This window comes from Rutidosis leptorrhynchoides, chromosome 3, assembly GCF_046630445.1.
Source record: "Rutidosis leptorrhynchoides isolate AG116_Rl617_1_P2 chromosome 3, CSIRO_AGI_Rlap_v1, whole genome shotgun sequence".
Classification (NCBI taxonomy): domain Eukaryota; kingdom Viridiplantae; phylum Streptophyta; class Magnoliopsida; order Asterales; family Asteraceae; genus Rutidosis; species Rutidosis leptorrhynchoides.
The window spans coordinates 49660640-49683340 of NC_092335.1; the positions used below are offsets into that span (position 1 = coordinate 49660640).

General features: G+C 34.4%; 1 protein-coding gene across 1 annotated transcript; it reads left to right on the forward strand.

The window, feature by feature from the left end:
• The first annotated feature begins 20067 nt into the window (after positions 1–20067).
• On the forward strand, positions 20068–22427 carry LOC139899963 (uncharacterized). Its single transcript, XM_071882783.1, has 4 exons — positions 20068–20493; positions 21908–21988; positions 22118–22249; positions 22346–22427. The coding sequence occupies exons 1-4, from the start codon at positions 20192–20194 to the stop codon at positions 22425–22427; spliced, it is 597 nt and encodes a 198-aa protein (XP_071738884.1). The 5' UTR covers positions 20068–20191.
• Positions 22428–22701: the final 274 nt, after the last annotated feature.

Below are 22701 nucleotides of genomic sequence, written 5' to 3' on the forward strand. Positions count from 1 at the left end.
CGTTTTCCTCCCACTTTCTTTTGACTTGCTTCACATTGGCCTCTTCAGCAGTCTGTTCTTTAATTCTTTCTTCAATCTGGTTCACTAGTTTGTGAGCCATTCTACATGCCTGTTGTATGGAGGCGGGCTCGTGTGAACTTATATCTTCTTGGATTCTTTCCAGTAATCCTTTCACAAACGCGTCGATCTTCTCTTCCTCATCTTCGAATGCTCCCGGACACAATAGGCACAATTCTGTGAATCGTCTTTCGTACGTGGTAATATCAAATCCTTGGGTTCGTAACCCTCTAAGTTCTGTCTTGAGCTTATTGACCTCGGTTCTGGGACGGTACTTCTCGTTCATCAAGTGCTTGAATGCTGACCACGGTAGTGCGTACGCATCATCTTGTCCCACTTGCTCTAGATAGGTATTCCACCATGTTAACGCAGAACCTGTGAAGGTATGCGTAGCGTACTTCACTTTGTCCTCTTCAGTACACTTACTTATGGCAAACACCGATTCAACCTTCTCGGTCCACCGTTTCAATCCGATCGGTCCTTCGGTTCCATCAAATTCCAAAGGTTTGCAGGCAGTGAATTCTTTGTAGGTGCATCCTACACGATTTCCTGTACTGCTAGATCCAAGGTTATTGTTGGTATGTAGCGCAGCCTGTACTGCGGCTATGTTTGAAGCTAGAAAAGTACGGAATTCCTCTTCATTCATATTCACGGTGTGTTGAGTAGTCGGTGCCATTTCCTTCAAAATAGTTAAATGGAACAAGTTAATCATACAGAATATTAAGAGTAGTTAATAGTATTTCGTAGCATAATATGAACTCATTTATAAAAGCTTTTTCTTCATATTAGCATTTTATAAGTTTAAATTCGGGTAGTACCTACCCGTTAAGTTCATACTTAGTAGCTAATATACAATTCAACTACTACAATTCTATATGAAAAACTGATTGTAATAATATTTCGCGTTCAAACTTTTATACAATATTTTACAAACTTACAATACCGCTTATTTTACATAAAGCATGAAATATAGCACACAATAACTTTGATACAAGATAGTTGTGAAGACAATTCTAGCTAGTACACAAGTCGTTCGGCAAAGGCAATAAAGACACGTAATTCATACGTCCAGAAACAAGTCATGCATTCTGGTTTTACTAGGACTACTTCCCATCCTTGGTCTTGTGCAACATAACCGTTATGGCCGTTGATAAGACAGCGTGTTGTAACGTCATCAAAGGGACGAGGGTAACGTAATGTCCAACAGTCCCGTAATAATCTAAAAACCTCATTTCTTACCCCAATTACCGACTCCGTCACTTGTGGAAACGTTTTGTTTAATAGTTGTAGCCCGATGTTCTTGTTCTCACTTTGGTGAGAAGCGAACATTACTAATCCGTAAGCATAACATGCTTCTTTATGTTGCATGTTAGCCGCTTTTTCTAAATCACGAAGTCCAATATTCGGATATATTGAGTCAAAATAATTTCTTAACCCGTTGGGTAAAATAGCATTTGGGTTCCCCGCAATATATGCGTCAAAGTAAACACATCGTAACTTATGGGTTTCCCAATGTGATATCCCCCATCTTTCAAACGAAAGTCTCTTATAAACCAAGACATTCTTGGAACGTTCTTCGAATGTCTTACAAACTGATCTCGCCTTAAATAGTTGTGCCGAAGAATTCTGGCCGACTCTAGACAAGATTTCATCAATCATGTCTCCGGGTAGGTCTCTTAAAATATTGGGTTGTCTATCCATTTTGTGTTTTTAAACTGTAAAATAGACAAGAGTTAGTTTCATAAAAAAATACTTATTAATACAAGCAATTTTTACATATATCATAAAGCATAAGAACACTATATTACATATATTACACCACACGAATACAACTATCTTATTCCGACTCGCTCGTTTCTTCTTCTTCGGTTTTGGTTCGTTTTGCCAAGTTTCTAGGGATATATGATGTTCCCCTAATACGAGCCGTCGTTGTCCACATTGGTTTAGAAAAACCTGGTGGTTTAGAGGTTCCCGGGTCATTGTTACAACTTAAGGACTTCGGGGGTTGACGATACATATAAAGTTCATCGGGGTTGGAATTAGATTTCTCTATTTTTATGCCCTTTCCCTTATTATTTTCTTTTGCCTTTTTAAATTCAGTTGGGGTAATTTCTATAACATCATCGGAATTCTCGTCGGAATCCGATTCATCGGAGAATTGGTAATCCTCCCAATATTTTGCTTCCTTGGCGGAAACACCATTGACCATAATTAACTTTGGTCGGTTGGTTGAGGATTTTCTTTTACTTAACCGTTTTATTATTTCCCCCACCGGTTCTATTTCTTCATCCGGTTCCGATTCTTCTTCCGGTTCCGATTCTTCTTCCGGTTCCGACTCTTCTTCCGGTTCCTCTTCGGGAACTTGTGAATCAGTCCACAAATCATTCCAATTTACATTTGACTCTTCATTATTATTAGGTGAGTCAATGGGACTTGTTCTAGAAATAGACATCTATCACATAATATCAAACACGTTAAGAGATTAATATATCACATAATATTCATATGTTAAAAATATATAGTTTCCAACAAAAATGTTAAGCAATCATTTTTAAAGAAAACACGGTCGAAGTCCAGACTCACTAATGCATCCTAACAAACTCGATAAGACACACTAATGCAAATTTTCTGGTTCTCTAAGACCAACGCTCTGATACCAACTGAAATGTCCCGTTCTTATTGATTAAAAACGTTCCATATTAATTGATTTCGTTGCGAGGTTTTGACCTCTATATGAGACGTTTTTCAAAGACTGCATTCATTTTTAAACAAACCATAACCTTTATTTCATCAATAAAGGTTTAAAAAACTTTACGTAGATTATCAAATAATGATAATCTAAAATATCCTGTTTACACACGACCATTACATAATGGTTTACAATACAAATATGTTACAACAAAATAAGTTTCTTGAATGCAGTTTTTACACAATATCATACAAGCATGGACTCTAAATCTTGTCCTTATTTAAGTATGCGACAGCGGAAGCTCTTAATAATCACCTGAGAATAAACATGCTTAAAACGTCAACAAAAATGTTGGTGAGTTATAGGTTTAACCTATATATTTCAAATCGTAACAATAGACCACAAGATTTCATATTTCAATACACATCCCATACATAGAGATAAAAATCATTCATATGGTGAACACCTGGTAACCGACAATAACAAGATGCATATATAAGAATATCCCCATCATTCCGGGACACCCTTCGGATATGATATAAATTTCGAAGTACTAAAGCATCCGGTACTTTGGATGGGGTTTGTTAGGCCCAATAGATCTATCTTTAGGATTCGCGTCAATTAGGGTGTCTGTTCCCTAATTCTTAGATTACCAGACTTAATAAAAAGGGGCATATTCGATTTCGATAATTCAACCATAGAATGTAGTTTCACGTACTTGTGTCTATTTTGTAAATCATTTATAAAACCTGCATGTATTCTCATCCCAAAAATATTAGATTTTAAAAGTGGGACTATAACTCACTTTCACAGATTTTTACTTCGTCGGGAAGTAAGACTTGGCCACTGTTGATTCACGAACCTATAACAATATATACATATATATTAAAGTATGTTCAAAATATATTTACAACACTTTTAATATATTTTGATGTTTTAAGTTTATTAAGTCAGCTGTCCTCGTTAGTAACCTATAACTAGTTGTCCACAGTTAGATGTACAGAAATAAATCGATAAATATTATCTTGAATCAATCCACGACCCAGTGTATACGTATCTCAGTATTGATCACAACTCAAACTATATATATTTTGGAATCAACCTCAACCCTGTATAGCTAACTCCAACATTCACATATAGAGTGTCTATGGTTGTTCCGAAATATATATAGATGTGTCGACATGATAGGTCGAAACATTGTATACGTGTCTATGGTATCTCAAGATTACATAATATACAATACAAGTTGATTAAGTTATGGTTGGAATAGATTTGTTACCAATTTTCACGTAGCTAAAATGAGAAAAATTATCCAATCTTGTTTTACCCATAACTTCTTCATTTTAAATCCGTTTTGAGTGAATCAAATTGCTATGATTTCATATTGAACTCTATTTTATGAATCTACACAGAAAAAGTATAGGTTTATAGTCGGAAAAATAAGTTACAAGTCGTTTTTGTAAAGGTAGTCATTTCAGTCGAAAGAACGACGTCTAGATGACCATTTTAGAAAACATACTTCCACTTTGAGTTTAACCATAATTTTTGGATATAGTTTCATGTTCATAATAAAAATCATTTTCTCAGAATAACAACTTTTAAATCAAAGTTTATCATAGTTTTTAATTAACTAACCCAAAACAGCCCGCGGTGTTACTACGACGGCGTAAATCCGGTTTTACGGTGTTTTTCGTGTTTCCAGGTTTTAAATCATTAAGTTAGCACATCATATAGATATAGAACATGTGTTTAGTTGATTTTAAAAGTCAAGTTAGAAGGATTAACTTTTGTTTGCGAACAAGTTTAGAATTAACTAAACTATGTTCTAGTGATTACAAGTTTAAACCTTCGAATAAGATAGCTTTATATGTATGAATCGAATGATGTTATGAACATCATTACTACCTTAAGTTCCTTGGATGAACCTACTGGAAAAGAGAAAAATGGATCTAGCTTCAATGGATCCTTGGATGGCTCAAAGTTCTTGAAGCAAAATCATGACAGGAAAACAAGTTCAAGTAAGATCATCACTTGAAATAAGATTGTTATAGTTATAGAAATTGAACCAAAGTTTGAATATGATTATTACTTTGTATTAGAATGATAACCTACTGTAAGGAACAAAGATTTCTTGAGGTTGGATGATCACCTTACAAGATTGGAAGTGAGCTAGCAAACTTGAAAGTATTCTTGATTTTATGAAACTAGAACTTTTGGAATTTATGAAGAACACTTAGAACTTGAAGATAGAACTTGAGAGAGTTCAATTAGATGAAGAAAATTGAAGAACGAAAGTGTTTGTAGGTGTTTTTGGTCGTTGGTGTATGGATTAGATATAAAGGATATGTAATTTTGTTTTCATGTAAATAAGTCATGAATGATTACTCATATTTTTGTAATCTTATGAGATATTTCATGCTAGTTGCCAAATGATGGTTCCCACATGTGTTAGTTGACTCAAATGGGCTGCTAATAGATGATCATTGGAGTGTATATACCAATAGTAAATACATCTAAAAGCTGTGTATTGTACGAGTACGAATACGGGTGCATACGAGTAGAATTGTTGATGAAACTGAACGAGAATGTAATTGTAAGCATTTTTGTTAAGTAGAAGTATTTTGATAAGTGTATTGAAGTCTTTCAAAAGTGTATAAATACATATTAAAACACTACATGTATATACATTTTAACTGAGTCGTTAAGTCATCGTTAGTCGTTACATGTAAGTGTTGTTTTGAAACCTTTAGGTTAACGATCTTGTTAAATGTTGTTAACCCAATTTTTATAATATCAAAAGAGATTTTAAATTATTATATTATCATGATATTATGATGTACGAATATCTCTTAATATGATATATATACATTAAATGTCGTTACAACGATAAACGTTACATATATGTCTCGTTTCAAAATCATTAAGTTAGTAGTCTTGTTTTTACATATGTAGTTCATTGTTAATATAATTAATGATATGTTTTCTTATCATAGTATCATGTTAACTATATATATATATATCCATATATATGTCATCATATAGTTTTTACAAGTTTTAACGTTCGTGAATCACCGATCAACTTGGGTGGTCAATTGTCTATATGAAACATATTTCAATTAATCAAGTCTTAACAAGTTTGATTGCTTAACATGTTGGAAACATTTAATCATGTAAATATCAATCTCAATTAATATATATAAACATGGAAAAGTTCGGGTCACTACAGTTATGGTCTGTGAATCATTACGTTCCATTTAGAAACTCAGCATGACTTACTGTAATATAATCACGTTGATCAAGTGTCATTATATTATACTAACTCATGCTTCAGTTCCTAACACTACTTCAAAACATTCATATTTTAAACTCGAAGGTTCCAGAATTTAGAAACTAAAATAGTTTCTTTTATGATGTAACATAAATAACGAGAAAAGATGAATTATTTCAGATAAGAATAGTTATGAAAATATCTTCAGAAATATGGAGGATATTTATAATGAAAGATACGATGATATCTTAGAATATCTAATATCAGAGGATGATGAAGAATATTATCCACAAGGATTTAGAGTAAGGAGCAAGGTATTCGCTAAAGACTTCAGCATACACTGAATCATTTAGATTCTTTGAAGGCAGATTTAGTCATTGTAATTTGTCCACAGCCTCCTTCAGGGTTTGCTCAATCCGTTTTCCAGTTCCAAACCTTCTCTTTTTCTGTGCTATGCTAACACAATATTCTTTATCATCAACTTTTGACTGTTACTGTTGTCTACAGTTTCTGCTGCTTCATTCAGCTTTTTCAAAACTTCATAGTACTGATTCGTAGTCTGAAGTGCTATTCCGAATTTCAGAATTATAATTCCAGGGGATAACGTTATATGTATATGCATAAATGATGTGAGATTCAAGAATAATTATTGATGCTTCCTGGGGTTTGGTATGACAATTATTGTTACAAGATGTAGGTGGGTACATGATAAGGTTTTATAGTGATCTTTCAAAGAGATTTAAGTCAAAGAGCAATAAAGTTGCTGGTAAGCTTACTACTAATGTGGTGGAATATAAAAGGTTCTCCGGTAACGATGGCAAGAAGACAACGTATATATCAAGGTTATAATAAGGCTACTCCGGATGAAAAGTCGAAGTTGTCTTTTTGGAGCTGTGACAAAATTCGCTATTTTGAAAAGGGATTGTAAAGTTATTTTGGGTAATAATAATGCTAAAGGATCTGACACGGATACGTGTTGAACCTTTGCTTAGGTTCAAGTGTCCTCCGAATGCATATCTATATGCATATATTCTTCGTATGTATCGTGTGATTGGTTCGATTGTTCCTTAGTTGAGGTGTTTTCAAGAATTTTGAAGGGTTTGGACGCAGGTTGTCATCGTCAATATCTGTATAATGAATTCGTCGTGAATCTTAAATGATACGAATATCTTTATGAGTTTTGTGAATGAAAGTGATGTTCTAGTATAGTTTGAATTTAAAGTATGATTTTGAAGGATGTAGAAATTTAAGATTGATGGCACTTCTTAAATCTTGACTTGAATTTTGATCTGTCAAAATCAGAATATGTAATTGAATTGGTACGGAAAATGGTTGTCTTTGTAACGACCCGACCAAAACCGTTATTGACGGCGTCGTTAACTTAGGTCCCGTTACGTGGTCGTAGTCCCTATATGAGACTCGTTTGACCAAAATTATGTCGCGTTCATTTGAAAGGTACAAAGTTTAGTTTAACAAACGGATCGACAACAAGTCTAAGTTTACAAAAGTCATAAAGTATAATTGAAATAACTTGCGACATAATTAGTTTGAAACCACAGTTGCTATAAATAGCGTAAGTAAGTAGACAAAAGTTTGAATCCAAAAATGCTATCCCTAGCGTATGCATGCATGGTAGACTCCAATCAAGTAATCAAAGAGTGCGGAAGCGTGTAACAAATAGCCATGTGAAAACCTGAGAAAACATAGAAGAATCTGTCAACGCAAAAACGTTGGTGAAATCATAGGTTTAAGTAAATGAGTAAAAGTAAAGTAAGTCGAACCACAAGATTTGCAAAGTTGAAATAATAGTAGTACATTCTAAAAGTTAATATTCACGAGCACCCAATTATCAAAGCTTAACGTTCCGTCCGTTGAATACCCCATCAATTAGTGCTAGAACAACACTGTTCCCGAAAATATATTTCATCCGTAGACGGTAGCGAACCGTCAAGGATGAGGGTTGTCAACCCATATGGCCATATAACATAAGTTCTCGCTTACACCATCTGATGTAACTAATGATAATCGGATTGAGGATTTTCGTTCTAAACTCGTATGTAGAATGTTTGTTTTCCCGTTCTTGTGTTCACTTAGTTCAAAAGAATCGTTTATGTTTTCTCATCCCAAAAGTAAGTTTAAAAGAGTAAAAGTGGGACTATGATCTCACCTCGAGTGCACGAGTATAAAGGTACTTCAACAAGTAAACGTGTGCATGAAAGTTGCTTAGCCTTGACCTAAACAAGTAAGTTATATCAATTAACCGGTTACGACACAAGGTCGGGTGAAATGTGTTCAATTAGTCCTATGGCTCATTACGACTCGATTAAATATAGCATGTGAATCACGTTGCCAAGTTTCATGCGAGAATCAAGTATAAAAGCATGTTAGAACGATTGCATAAAAGTTTGGTTAAGTTTGACTAAAAGTCAAACTTGGTCAAAGTCAACGAAAAAGTCAACGCGTTCGGGTCGGGTCCCGGACTATTTTTCTATGCTAAATATTCATATACAAGTATATTAAAACAAGTTTCATGTGAATCGGAGGTCGATAGCTAGTCAAACATTTCGCGTGAAATGCGCCAAACAAAGCAGAATCTGGCCAGGCCAATCCGCGCGCCGCGCGGGGATGGGGCGCGCCGCGCCACCATCTGGGCAGAGATTTCTGGTCAGTTTTTCAAAGTATGCACGAACCAAACATCAAACATTCACCATTTATGATCCGCAAACAACCAAAACATGTATCTTATATCCTCGGAAAGGTATTTTGACGAGCAATACAACTAACCACATATCATCAAACAAAAACATCATTTACAATAGCCGAAATCTCATCAAGTGATCAATAAAAGTCCATTTTCAAAGTTTCAAGTTCATCAAATGCATTTTGAGTTCCGGGAATCCAATTCACACATATGATATGCCGTTTTGAAGGTAATGAAGCATACATTACAACTAATCACTAACAATTAACATTCCATGGCATTCAAGCATCAAAAGTTCATGTCAAGAACTATCAAACCCTAGTCAAACATCACAAAATCATTAATCGGGTTTTTGAAGTTTTCTTAATCAACCTACGCATCAAAACGAAGCTAGTGATACTAGTAACACAATTAAAACATGAACTTTAATAATCAAACAACATTTAATCTTCCAAAATGCAAGATTAAGCAAACCCATTTCAAATGTTCAAACTAGTTACTCAAAACAACAAATCGAGCAAGTAAATCATATATTCATGCTAGACACGAGCCATAGACACTAACTAACACAATTTCAAATCAAAAACACGAATTTAGAGAAATCTAGAGTTTTAGAAATGTTACCCAAACGAGATGAAGTTGGTTCCAAATTGTAGAGGATGAAGAGAGGATTCCAAATATGTAATTTGTTTTGATGTTTGCTTCTCCAATCGGATTTAGATGATGAATGATTGAATTGGGTGTTTGTGTGTGTGTTCTTGCTAGAGAGAAAGAGAGAGAGATGGAGGTGATTGAATGGTGGTGATTGGGGTGGACTAGTTGACTTAGTCAACTAGTTTGCCCCGTGTCAATTTTAGTCCCTCGAGTTTAGAAGCGGGTGCGGGATTTAACCGATCGAATATTTTTAAAACGCAAGTTAACGAGAGATGTTATAATTAAATGACGGAATTATTATGAACGTTAGTCAACGGAAACTACGAATTTAAATAACGAAAGGTATTATTTAAAAAAAAAAAACGGTGTTAAAAATAAATTTAACGGAAAAAGGCGGGATGTTACATTACCTACACCTTAAAAGAAATTTCGTCCCGAAATTTAGTTGGAAGTAGTAGTTGTTGAATCTTACTCGAGATCTTGCGTTGTAAATTCTACGAATAAGTGAAGGTACGTCCTTGAGTATTTCCACGAATTTTGACGGTCGGGATCATATGTTGTTTTAAGGTTTGGCTTCCATGATTCATGGTTTCAACCGGTCCTCCTAGGAAGTGAGGTTTATCGTCGATAGTGAGTTCATCAAAGGAGATAACAAGTTCTCGTTTCGCAAAACACGTCTTTGAGTTGATACATCGAATGTAGGATAAACGGAGACCCAAAATGAGTCGGAAAAGTCTAAACGGCTAGCGACGGGTCCAAAACACCCCAAGAATTTAAAGGATCGAAATATAGCAGATTTAGCTTCCTACGTTTCCCGAAACGGATTGCACCTTTCCAAGGTGCGACTCTTAACGTGACGCGGTTTCCCACGTGGAATTTGAAATGTTTACGTCTAACATCGGCGTAGCTCTTGGTGATTACGAGTCGCGTAGGGTTTTACCTGAATATGAATAAATTTTCTCGGTTGCTCATGAATAACCTCGGCCCCGGTGAATTGATCATCGTTTACTTGGTTCGACAAAGGAGAATGACGTTTCCGGTCACATGTGGTTTCAAAAGGAGTGACGTTAAAACTCGAATGAAAATCATTGTAGTACGAGGATTCGGTTAAAGGAAAATACTTTTCTCAAGTAAATTTGAAGTTGGTAATACAAACTTGTATTATGGTTTCCAAGGTTTAAATCGCATGTTTGTTCGGTCCGTCGGGTTGTGGATGGTACGCGGTACTCATGTCTAAACGCGGTCCCGAGGCTTTTTGTAAGGTACTCCAAAATCTAGAAGTGAAACGAGGATCTCGATCCGAAACGGGGTACATTTCCCTAAGGCATATTGAACAAGTTTGCTAGGAATTGAAAACGTTAGCTAGGACAAGTTTCTCAAGAAAATTCGCGTCGCGGAAGATTTATCGGTTTCCAAAAACGTTCGTCAGGGCAAGTTCTTATCGGGTTTTGAAAACGATTGTTAGGACTATCCACCCTCGCGGCGAATACTTGTATGACGTGAAGAGTCGCTCTCCATTGAGAATTTAGAATAAGGACCTCCTGAACCGGAAGTACGAGGGTGATGCAAGAGAAGTTTCCGCCCCGATGTGAGCATAACGAGTAAATTGTAGTTAGTCAATAAGACTGCGCGAGGACGAGCTAGTATACCCGTGTGACATACGGTTGAAGTCGAATGGAATCGGTAATTCATTCGGAAGCATAAATATAATTTGACAATAATTGAAGGTGTGTTCCCGGTATGGTTGTTATAAATATTCTCGGAGTTTTCGGATGTCCAAACCTAAAAAGATGAAGTCATGTACATGGCACATGGTGGTGTTTAGGTTGATCGAGTCTAACCACCATCACGCGTCACTAGAACTTTGGTATGTCTTACCGTAATATAACCACGTTGATCGAGTGTCGTTATATTACGCTAACTCATACCTCCATTCCCACATCACTCCATAGATTCAAGTTCGTGTCATCGTGAAGACCTAAAATGAACAAAATGTAACGACGTCTCAAACGTGACTCGTATTAAATCGAAAGAATTTGTGCAACTCTGAAGATGCGTTCCCCGAGGGAAGTGTATAGTTGATTGTTCACGTCAATGTGGTTCGAGTCAGACAATATTGTATTTAGGTATGAAAAGAGTAACGAGTCATGATAACAAGTAATACGCAACCGTAGCGATAAATGGTGATGACGATACTCATCTAGAGTAGTGACAGTGACTTTACAATATTCATGGATAGTAAGATGAGACGGGGGAAATAACAACCAAGGAGTCAGAGTTCCCGAACTAAAGTGGCAGGATACGAGTTCGTATAATGAAGGTTGGGTACCATTAAAAGTTTTCCTAAGAATGATTCAAGTATAATGCACAAGTAGTCAAGTAAGTGCTATCTATAGCAAATGTATGTCAGAATGCAATGATTAACTATCCGGTTGTAGTCTAGACTCACTAATGCGTCCTAACGACTCTGTCAGACACACTAATGCACGTCCTAGTTCCCTACAACCAACGCTCTGATACCACTTGTAACGACCCGACCAAAACCGTTATTGACGGCGTCGTTAACTTAGGTCCCGTTACGTGGTCGTAGTCCCTATATGAGACTCGTTTGACCAAAATTATGTCGCGTTCATTTGAAAGGTAAAAAGTTTAGTTTAACAAACGGATCGACAACAAGTCTAAGTTTACAAAAGTCATAAAGTATAATTGAAATAACTTGCGACATAATTAGTTTGAAACCACAGTTGCTATAAATAGCGTAAGTAAGTAGACAAAAGTTTGAATCCAAAAATGCTATCCCTAGCGTATGCATGCATGGTAGACTCCAATCAAGTAATCAAAGAGTGCGGAAGCGTGTAACAAATAGCCATGTGAAAACCTGAGAAAACATAGAAGAATCTGTCAACGCAAAAACGTTGGTGAAATCATAGGTTTAAGTAAGTGAGTAAAAGTAAAGTAAGTCGAACCACAAGATTTGCAAAGTTGAAATAATAGTAGTACATTCTAAAAGTTAATATTCACGAGCACCCAATTATCAAAGCTTAACGTTCCGTCCATTGAATACCCCATCAATTAGTGCTAGAACAACACTGTTCCCGAAAATATATTTCATCCGTAGACGGTAGCGAACCGTCAAGGATGAGGGTTGTCAACCCATATGGCCATATAACATAAGTTCTCGCTTACACCATCTGATGTAACTAATGATAATCGGATTGAGGATTTTCGTTCTAAACTCGTATGTAGAATGTTTGTTTTCCCGTTCTTGTGTTCACTTAGTTCAAAAGAATCGTTTATGTTTTCTCATCCCAAAAGTAAGTTTAAAAGAGTAAAAGTGGGACTATGATCTCACCTCGAGTGCACGAGTATAAAGGTACTTCAACAAGTAAACGTGTGCATGAAAGTTGCTTAGCCTTGACCTAAACAAGTAAGTTATATCAATTAACCGGTTACGACACAAGGTCGGGTGAAATGTGTTCAATTAGTCCTATGGCTCATTACGACTCGATTAAATATAGCATGTGAATCACGTTGCCAAGTTTCATGCGAGAATCAAGTATAAAAGCATGTTAGAACGATTGCATAAAAGTTTGGTTAAGTTTGACTAAAAGTCAAACTTGGTCAAAGTCAACGAAAAAGTCAACGCGTTCGGGTCGGGTCCCGGACTATTTTTCTATGCTAAATATTCATATACAAGTATATTAAAACAAGTTTCATGTGAATCGGAGGTCGATAGCTAGTCAAACATTTCGCGTGAAATGCGCCAAACAAAGCAGAATCTGGCCAGGCCAATCCGCGCGCCGCGCGGGGATGGGGCGCGCCGCGCCACCATCTGGGCAGAGATTTCTGGTCAGTTTTTCAAAGTATGCACGAACCAAACATCAAACATTCACCATTTATGATCCGCAAACAACCAAAACATGTATCTTATATCCTCGGAAAGGTATTTTGACGAGCAATACAACTAACCACATATCATCAAACAAAAACATCATTTACAATAGCCGAAATCTCATCAAGTGATCAATAAAAGTCCATTTTCAAAGTTTCAAGTTCATCAAATGCATTTTGAGTTCCGGGAATCCAATTCACACATATGATATGCCGTTTTGAAGGTAATGAAGCATACATTACAACTAATCACTAACAATTAACATTCCATGGCATTCAAGCATCAAAAGTTCATGTCAAGAACTATCAAACCCTAGTCAAACATCACAAAATCATTAATCGGGTTTTTGAAGTTTTCTTAATCAACCTACGCATCAAAACGAAGCTAGTGATACTAGTAACACAATTAAAACATGAACTTTAACAATCAAACAACATTTAATCTTCCAAAATGCAAGATTAAGCAAACCCATTTCAAATGTTCAAACTAGTTACTCAAAACAACAAATCGAGCAAGTAAATCATATATTCATGCTAGACACGAGCCATAGACACTAACTAACACAATTTCAAATCAAAAACACTAATTTAGAGAAATCTAGAGTTTTAGAAATGTTACCCAAACGAGATGAAGTTGGTACCAAATTGTAGAGGATGAAGAGAGGATTCCAAATATGTAATTTGTTTTGATGTTTGCTTCTCCAATCGGATTTAGATGATGAATGATTGAATTGGGTGTTTGTGTGTGTGTTCTTGCTAGAGAGAAAGAGAGAGAGATGGAGGTGATTGAATGGTGGTGATTGGGGTGGACTAGTTGACTTAGTCAACTAGTTTGCCCCGTGTCAATTTTAGTCCCTCGAGTTTAGAAGCGGGTGCGGGATTTAACCGATCGAATATTTTTAAAACGCAAGTTAACGAGAGATGTTATAATTAAATGACGGAATTATTATGAACGTTAGTCAACGGAAACTACGAATTTAAATAACGAAAGGTATTATTTAAAAAAAAACGGTGTTAAAAATAAATTTAACGGAAAAAGGCGGGATGTTACAGTCTTGAATTTTGTGAAATGATGTATATTGCTATGAAAGGAGAGAGTATAATTAACGATTGTCGAAACATCATTGAAAATGTACAGTGTAACATATTAATGTGAACTTAAGTATTTCTCGGGTATTACCTACCCGTCAAAATAAAATTTCACAAGTAATATTTTGTACAAAAGAATTTTTATTACAGTCTTTATGAAAATATATGTATGTATATTTTCTTCATATGTAATATGGATTTAATGAGTTAATATTATATTAATCTCATTTGGTTTACGGTTGGAACTAGAAATGAATAATCCCTAAAACTTTAGAGATTACATAATCGCCGCGGAATATTTCTTCAACGTAAATGAAATAATGAATTAATACTTCATCACTCATTATTGTTGGTATCCCTCAGTGCCTGCGGTGCGTATGATGTTGATGCTCGTAATGCGGCTTGCGATGTTGAGGCTTGTGATGTTGTTGGTACTGCTGTTGCTGTTGCTGGTGCTGGTAGTGGTTTGATGTGAGTATAGATGATGAGAATTTATTTTGTTTTGTATTGTGAAAGAAGATGTTTAAAGTTTCTTGAATAAAAAGAGAGGTCAAGAGCTTTATAAAGGGAATGAAATGATGTAGGATGCACTTGCTAATGAAGTTTTGCTTTTCATGACAGTAAATAATTCACCATGCAAGATACGGAGTAAAGGTCGGATAGCCTCAATAATATTAGTAATATTATACTCGTTGTGGCATATCCTGGAAAGGAGAGAGAAAATGGTGTTACGAATGGGTTCGTCGGTAAGTGCCTCATGTTCTCCACCGAGAGGCGAATTAGATTCATGAAAGAGATCGCCTTTTTCTTGTCTAAATTGATTGATTCGTCCACGAACCCAACCCCAATTCATCCAAAAAAAAGCGATGGCTAATTGGTTGGTTCATTCCGGTTAAACTGCTCTTGGAGCTCAAATGAAATTCCATATCGGAATAGCTTTTAGAATCCGATGAACTCGAGCTTTGTGAAGGATCCACCTTACACGATAAGAGAAATGATTGTTGATATGAAAAAAAAAAAATTAGGGCTTAGATTGATATTCTTAATACATAATTTACATATGTATATTTAATACCAAAATCCCATAAGTTACGAAGGAGTTTACAAAAGATGTCAGGCAGAGTCTACCGTGATAGATATGATAAGATATGAATATGTCTATACACTATATATGCAATAATTGCAGTAAAACGTGTCTAGATTAAAAATTGATAGGCAAGTAATTTCTGACAAAAATGATAAGCAAAATTTATAATATGCAGATACGGTCGAAGTTTAGACTCACTAATGCATCCTAACAACTATCGGTTAGACACACTAATGCAAATTCTGGTTCGCTAAGACCAACGCTCTGATGCCAACTGAAACGACCCGTCCATATTACTATAAACGCGGTACGTTATTCATTGGTCCCATAGCGAGGTATTTGACCTCTATATGATACGTTTTAGAAAATATTGAATTCGTTTCTAAAAAAACACACCATTATTATACATAATGCATGTTTTAAACAAGTGGGCGATTATTTAAGAAATATTCCCCAAAATACATCGGTTTCCAAATACTACACACGTGACATAACGGTCGAATATAATACATGACAAAGGTTTTATTGAATGCAACACTTTATTTGAACCAAAACATGAGACTCCATGCACAGCTTGCTCAGATAATGCAACAGCAGAAGACTTTCTTAAGGACCTGAGAATAAACATGCTTAAACAGTCAACACAAAGGTTAGTGAGATATATAGGTTTAGCATCGATATAAATATAGACCACATGATTTCATAGTTATAAATATATGTACACCCGCAAGTGTATAAAAGTATTCTATAAGTTGTTGAGCGCTTCGGTAACCATACTTAACCATTAATGTGGCATATTCCCTTTATTACGAGATCTCCCTACACTGTACCAAATGTAGTAAAAACGAAGTACTATGCAACCGTTTACGATACTAGAGCGACTAGCCCAGTTGGGGTTGTCAAACCCGATAGATCTATCAATAGGATTCGCGTATACATATTCTTACAACATGTAAATATTAGTTACCAAGCTATTAGGGAAGATATGCAAAGTGGTACAACTCAACATAGAATATATTTTAAGTACTTGTGTCTATGACGTAAAACATAAAATGCATGTATTCTCATCCCAAAATATTTGTAGAGTTTAAAAATGGGACTATATACTCACAGTAGTAAAAGTATATTAATAATAAGTTTTCAACTTATTAAAAATATGACCGTCGTCCTTGGATTCACGAACCAATTACAATAATAACGATTCAGATAATAATACGACATATGAATAAAATAAAGCAAGTTCATAGAATACTTATATAATAATTTTTTAACATTTTATATTAGTAGTCCATTGTTAGTAGTCCTTTTTAGTAGTCCAAAATAGTCCGAAAAGTCCAACAGTCCAATAATCGGTATATATATATATATATATATATATATATATATATATATATATATATATATATATATATATATATATATATATATATATATATATATATATATATATATATATATATATATATATATAATCTTAGAATTACCCCACGACGTATTGTATATGTATTGTCTTTGCATCAACCCAGAGACGTATTATATACGTATTGTCTTAGAATTAACTAAGACATATTGTGTACGTATTGTCTTAGGATTTATCAAAACGTATTGTATAATTATTGTGTTAGGATGTACTAAGAATATTATTATACATATATACAATCACAGAATTAACCAAGATTATAATATTTTGTTATACTACTGATAACATGTCCAAATATATAGGATATAGGAAAAGTTAACAAGGATATGGTTAATATAGTTTTTATAATATAAATTTCGTCCATACAACGTTAATTTTAGCAGATTTTGTTTTGCTCGCCAAATATTCATTACAACTCCGTTTAAAGTGAATCAAATTGCTATGGATTCCTTAAGAAGTAAATTTTACAAAACCAATTCGAAAAGTTCATCCTAAGTAGTAATTTTTAGAGCTTTACCCTCTTTTTGTGTCGGTGGACAGATTTGGAAAAATCCCGGCATCCACCCAATATATGATTTTTGATAAATTACTTCCACTTTGTCTAAAATCATGAAAAAAATACTGGAAGTCTTATTTACATATATTAACATATTTCCAAAATCTTAGCCTCGAACTCAAAGTCTAAGATAGGTTTTTAATTCCCAACCTAAAACAGCCCGCTTTTTGCTGAATGGAGATTAAAGGATATATGTTAAGTTTCAAGGTGTTCTTCATATGTACAAGTTATAAGTTCTTATATTAACTTAATATAACATCATAATACATATAAATAAGTGTTATTAGAGTTAAGTTAAAAAGATTAGATTAGTTTTTCAAAGCTTGGTGTTCACTAAAACAAGTTCTAGTTTTTACAAGTTTTATAAGTATAATAAGATAGCAACTATACAAGGAATTGAACAAAGATTTTGAGAAGTATTTTACCTTGATTATGAAGAGGAAAGTTGCTGAGATTGAAGTATGATATGAGAGCATTCAAGTGTGTGTTTTTAGTTTAAGAAAATGTGGAGTAAAAATGAGTTAAAATGGTCCTTATTTATAAGCTTATAATTTTGGCTTTTAGTGAAAATATCTAAGATGAGTTAAATTGTATTAAGTCATGCATGATATATTAAATTGATTAGGTCATGGATGACATATTACACAAATAATTGCAGATTTCTATTGGTATATACCAATAGTAAATACTTCTAGAAGCTGTGTATAATACGGGTAAAAATACCGTATGAATGCGAGTAGAATTCTTGAATAAATTGAACGGAATACGAGTATAGCTATCCTTTATATGTATTGGTATATTATAAAGTGTATCCAATACTTGTAAGGATGTATTTACACTCGTAATACATAATATGTAAATACATATTAACATAAGTTAATTACGTCGTTTAAATAGTAACATATATATTGTTCAAAAATTCTTTAAATTAGTAGTATATATATATATATATATATATATATATATATATATATATATATATATATATATATATATATATATATATATATATATATATGTATAATACTTTGTTAATATACTTAATGAGATATTTAATTATCATATTTTCAAGTTAAATATATATAAACCCATATATATACACAATAATTAAACAATTAAACAATTAAATCAAGTTATGACGTTTGTGAATCGTCGGAATAAAAGGGTGACCAAAAGCTTGTGTAAAACTCTTTCCGGAGGTTCAAGATTTATTAAAATTCATTGCTTATCAAGTCGGAATTATATAAAGATTAAGTTTAAATTTGGTCGGAAATTTTCGGGTCGTCACATAAAGTTTAGCCTTGATTGTTTTAGCTGACCTTGTTAAGTTATAGCCACCCTGTTGGTGGGGTTAAGTGTTTATTTGGTTTAACTTGTTACTTTATGCTTTCCGCGGGGTGTTTTATGCTAGATTTTCGATTATTGATGATTCAATTTTATATCTTGTTGATATTCAAATTCGTTATTTATAACAGTCTGCACAAGCAGTCCTTAAACTGGGATTTTCATCCAAACTTATCTTTTACCATAAGAATTATTAATTATCCCGTTAAGTTTTATAAGCGTGCAGATCACATGATTTCGCCTCTTTGATACTTCATCTTTAGATTTCATTTCTCATTCCATATATTGATGTTCATCGGTACCATTTCGTAGTAAATAATCTAATCTGTCAGCTCTAATCTTTTTAGACGTTCATTGGTAAAAATTTTATTCTTCAATAGGGGCGTTTCTTCGATTTCAAATTTTCATATGGGCCCTGTTCAATCAACAAAAATAGGCCTTTTGTATATACAAAAATTAGGTTAAGTTTTTCATTAGTACTACATATTTTTGAATTATGGGCCCCTTGGAATTATGGGCCCTGTGCAAGCGCACGTCTTGCACGCCCTCAAATCCGCCCCAACATCAAGTTCGAACGCCCCTCCCATGAACTTATTATACTCCATCAATTTTCATGTACAACTTATTCTTCCTAGCAATATTACTATTATATTGTTTGTGAAAAGCTAAAGTCTACGATTTAGAAACTATTTCATGCTTAAACCAAACCATTAAATTAAAATTAAAATTAAAGTAATATAATAATTACAAATGGTATTCAGGCACAACCACATAATGACTACCATTCTATTATAGTAACGTACATAATAGGGAGATGCCTTGCTTTGAGCTATTACGACTTCTTCGCAGATTTAAATGCAAGACCCAGTTTCTTTCGTGGGAGGGATGTTTGTAGGGCTTTTGAGGTTGGATCCGAACGAAAACTCACTCAAGGAATGGTAGGATTTTGAAACATGTGGGTTAGTTATAACTTTTGATTTAAGAGGTTTTTGAATTAAGTATTGATATATGTAATGAAAAATGAAATTTGAAGATGAAGTATTAAAGAGGTGAAATCACGTAACATGCACCGTTATAAAACTTAACAAGATAGTTTACAGTTGTTAAGCAATGAGTGTGAGATGAAAATTTCAGTTTAAGGACTGTTTATGTAGTTTTTAATTAGGAGGGATAAAAACAGATCAAATGTGTTAGCACGTGGACAAATTGAGCAATATTGTTAAAAAAAAAAAATACGGAGTATTTAAATTTTATGGTGTATGTTTAAAAATTTACATCATGAACCCCCTAGGTTCTGAACTACAACAAATATCCCTGAGGTGAGAATATAAGTTCGACGGTAAACAGCTCAATAGCTGATCACAAATTAGGGCACGTAAATAACAACTCAAATACTCAATCATTATCTCACAGACATCAAATCTTTTTTAACTCAATGGCCGCAACGAATACGTCGGCAACGAAGAGTCTGACCGACGACCAACCGGAGAAGACCGCAGAGGCAATTCCTGTCGTAACAACTGAGGGCGATAAATCTACGGATCCTTCCGTCGACAAGAAAATCGGTGACTCCGGTGATAAAAAGACGGTGACAGCTATAGAGGTTGATGGTAACAGTAACAACAACGATGACGGTGATTCGGTTACCGATACTCAAAGGAAGATTCGCCGTGCAGAGCGGTTCGGTATGCCGGTTAAGCTTTCTGAAGAAGAAAAACGAAATTCGCGTGCTGAGAGGTGATTACTATACTGTACCGATGTTTATTATTATTAAGTTTATTACTGGAGCTTATATAGCTTAAGCATATTAAATTGAAGCTGATAAACTTTGTGATGTATTTTGATAAGCTTTCTCTTACTAGAAAGTACCAGAATAAGCTAATCAAACTCCTATACGAATCTAGGGTTTCATTAATTATTTTGGATGGTATTAGGATTGGAGTTAGGGTTTCACTTTTATAACTGATTTTCATTTTATCGGCGTTTAGTTTTATTGATGTTTTAACTACTACTTAGTACTAATCGTTTAAGCCTTAGGGTCAAGCGTGCAAGTTTTATTACCAAAAACATTTGCATCAATTAACATTAGGGCTTTTAAAAAAGTATTGTGGTTGCTAATAAGTGGTTAATTTGCCTCACGTAATAGTTATGCAATTGATTTGGAAGTCATTGTTTATTGTGATTTCTGTCTGTAAAAGGGTCTGGATATTGTGGACAGTCAATCTCTACCAGTTTTTGTTGCCGGTAACCACTGATGTGCTACAAATATTAAAGAGTGGAGGTTTTTTTTTTTTACATACTCCGTATTATGTTTGTGTCCTTTTGGGATATGGACATCATGTTGAATATGACGTAAGTTGTGTTTACATGTGCTTCTTATGCGGTTCATGTCGACATAAAATGATGTAGGTGCTCTGTGATATATTGATAGAGGCCAAATAAACTTCTTGAAAGGAGAAAAAAGTTCACTATGTGCGTCTTTTTTATCATTCATAGCCAAAAGCATTGTAATATACCGTAGAAGGAAGAAGCTGTTTGTGTCATCTAGAAAAATTCAGGCTTGTCTTTCGGTAATTAAAGCACATGCAACATATTTTAATAGTTTAAAGGTAAATCATGATGTTTATGTTGACTTATTATGTTATTACTCTCTATGTATATGAATCTTTGTCCAACCACAGTTTATTAGTCTCGTTCTTAAACCATTGTTCTATCTCCTATCATATCGACCAAAATGATTTATGTCATTATGTGATTGACACCAAAGATATATGGAACATTATATCTTGTTGTGTTAATTTTTAGATGATATGAATAGCCTTGGCAACTCTTTAATAGAAACAAAGCCTGACACATAATTGACACTCATGTTTTTTTCTTTCATCATAAAGATACAGATCTTTTTATAGCATGTTCCTTTACATATTTTTAGAGTGAGTGTTGTTTCTATGTAATGACATATGTAATCTTTTAATAATGTCTATATGGAGGTGTATACATGTATGCGAGACTTGTGATTCTTATTCCTTTCTTTGTTTTTACCACTTTAGTGGAGGTTCCTTGCTTATGGCTTATGGGCATATTGCATTACTGACATGTTAAAATACGATAATCATCCGGACTTATTTAGATTGGACCTGTTGCATTTCAGATTCGGTACGACACCTGGCTCAAAAGGATCGGATACCACAAAGAAAGCCGAGGAGCTGAAAAGGAAGGCTAGGGCAGAGAGGTAGTTGAGAGTATACAACATGTCACCGGAGAATTAAATATTGACTCATCATTAATTTAGAGGATATCATTATGCTTTGTGATCATCATTGCTTATGATTAACTGATGACTATATACTCTGTTGTTTAGATTTGGTATCACAAAATCAACATCTGCCGAGGAAGATGAGAAAAAGAAGGCTAGACTTTCTAGGTTTGGATCAGCTTCTAATGCTAGTGTTGATCCTCTTGAAGAAGAGAAAAAGAAAGCTAGAGCACTTAGGTACGTACTTGGTAGTTCTATTTTGAAATTTTGCTGTACAATTGGTGTTTATTTCATGGTCGGTTTGAACAAGTATTCTGAAGTTTTATTCTATAGGTTTTCCGGAACTCAGGTGAACGGTAACAAAAAAATTGAACAGAATGTGGTGATTGCTGGTAAGGCCGGTGGAGAGGCTTGAGGACTTCAGTTTGCTTTTGCTTTCATTGTAAGACCTCGTGCCTACACCATCATGCTTGCTTTATATTCAACTATTTTGACGTGATCTAAGTATGGTTTCATTTGGCAGGTCAGATATGTTAGTCTTTTGATCCTCGGACAACTCGTTAAAGATACCTATGAGTTACCCATAAAACTATCTTCCTGACATGAAGGTTTGTTTAGTCTGTAGTTTGTAGATGTAGTTTGGTGCTTTCTCTCATATCAGGTGCAGTAAGTATTGGTAAAGCTGGTGC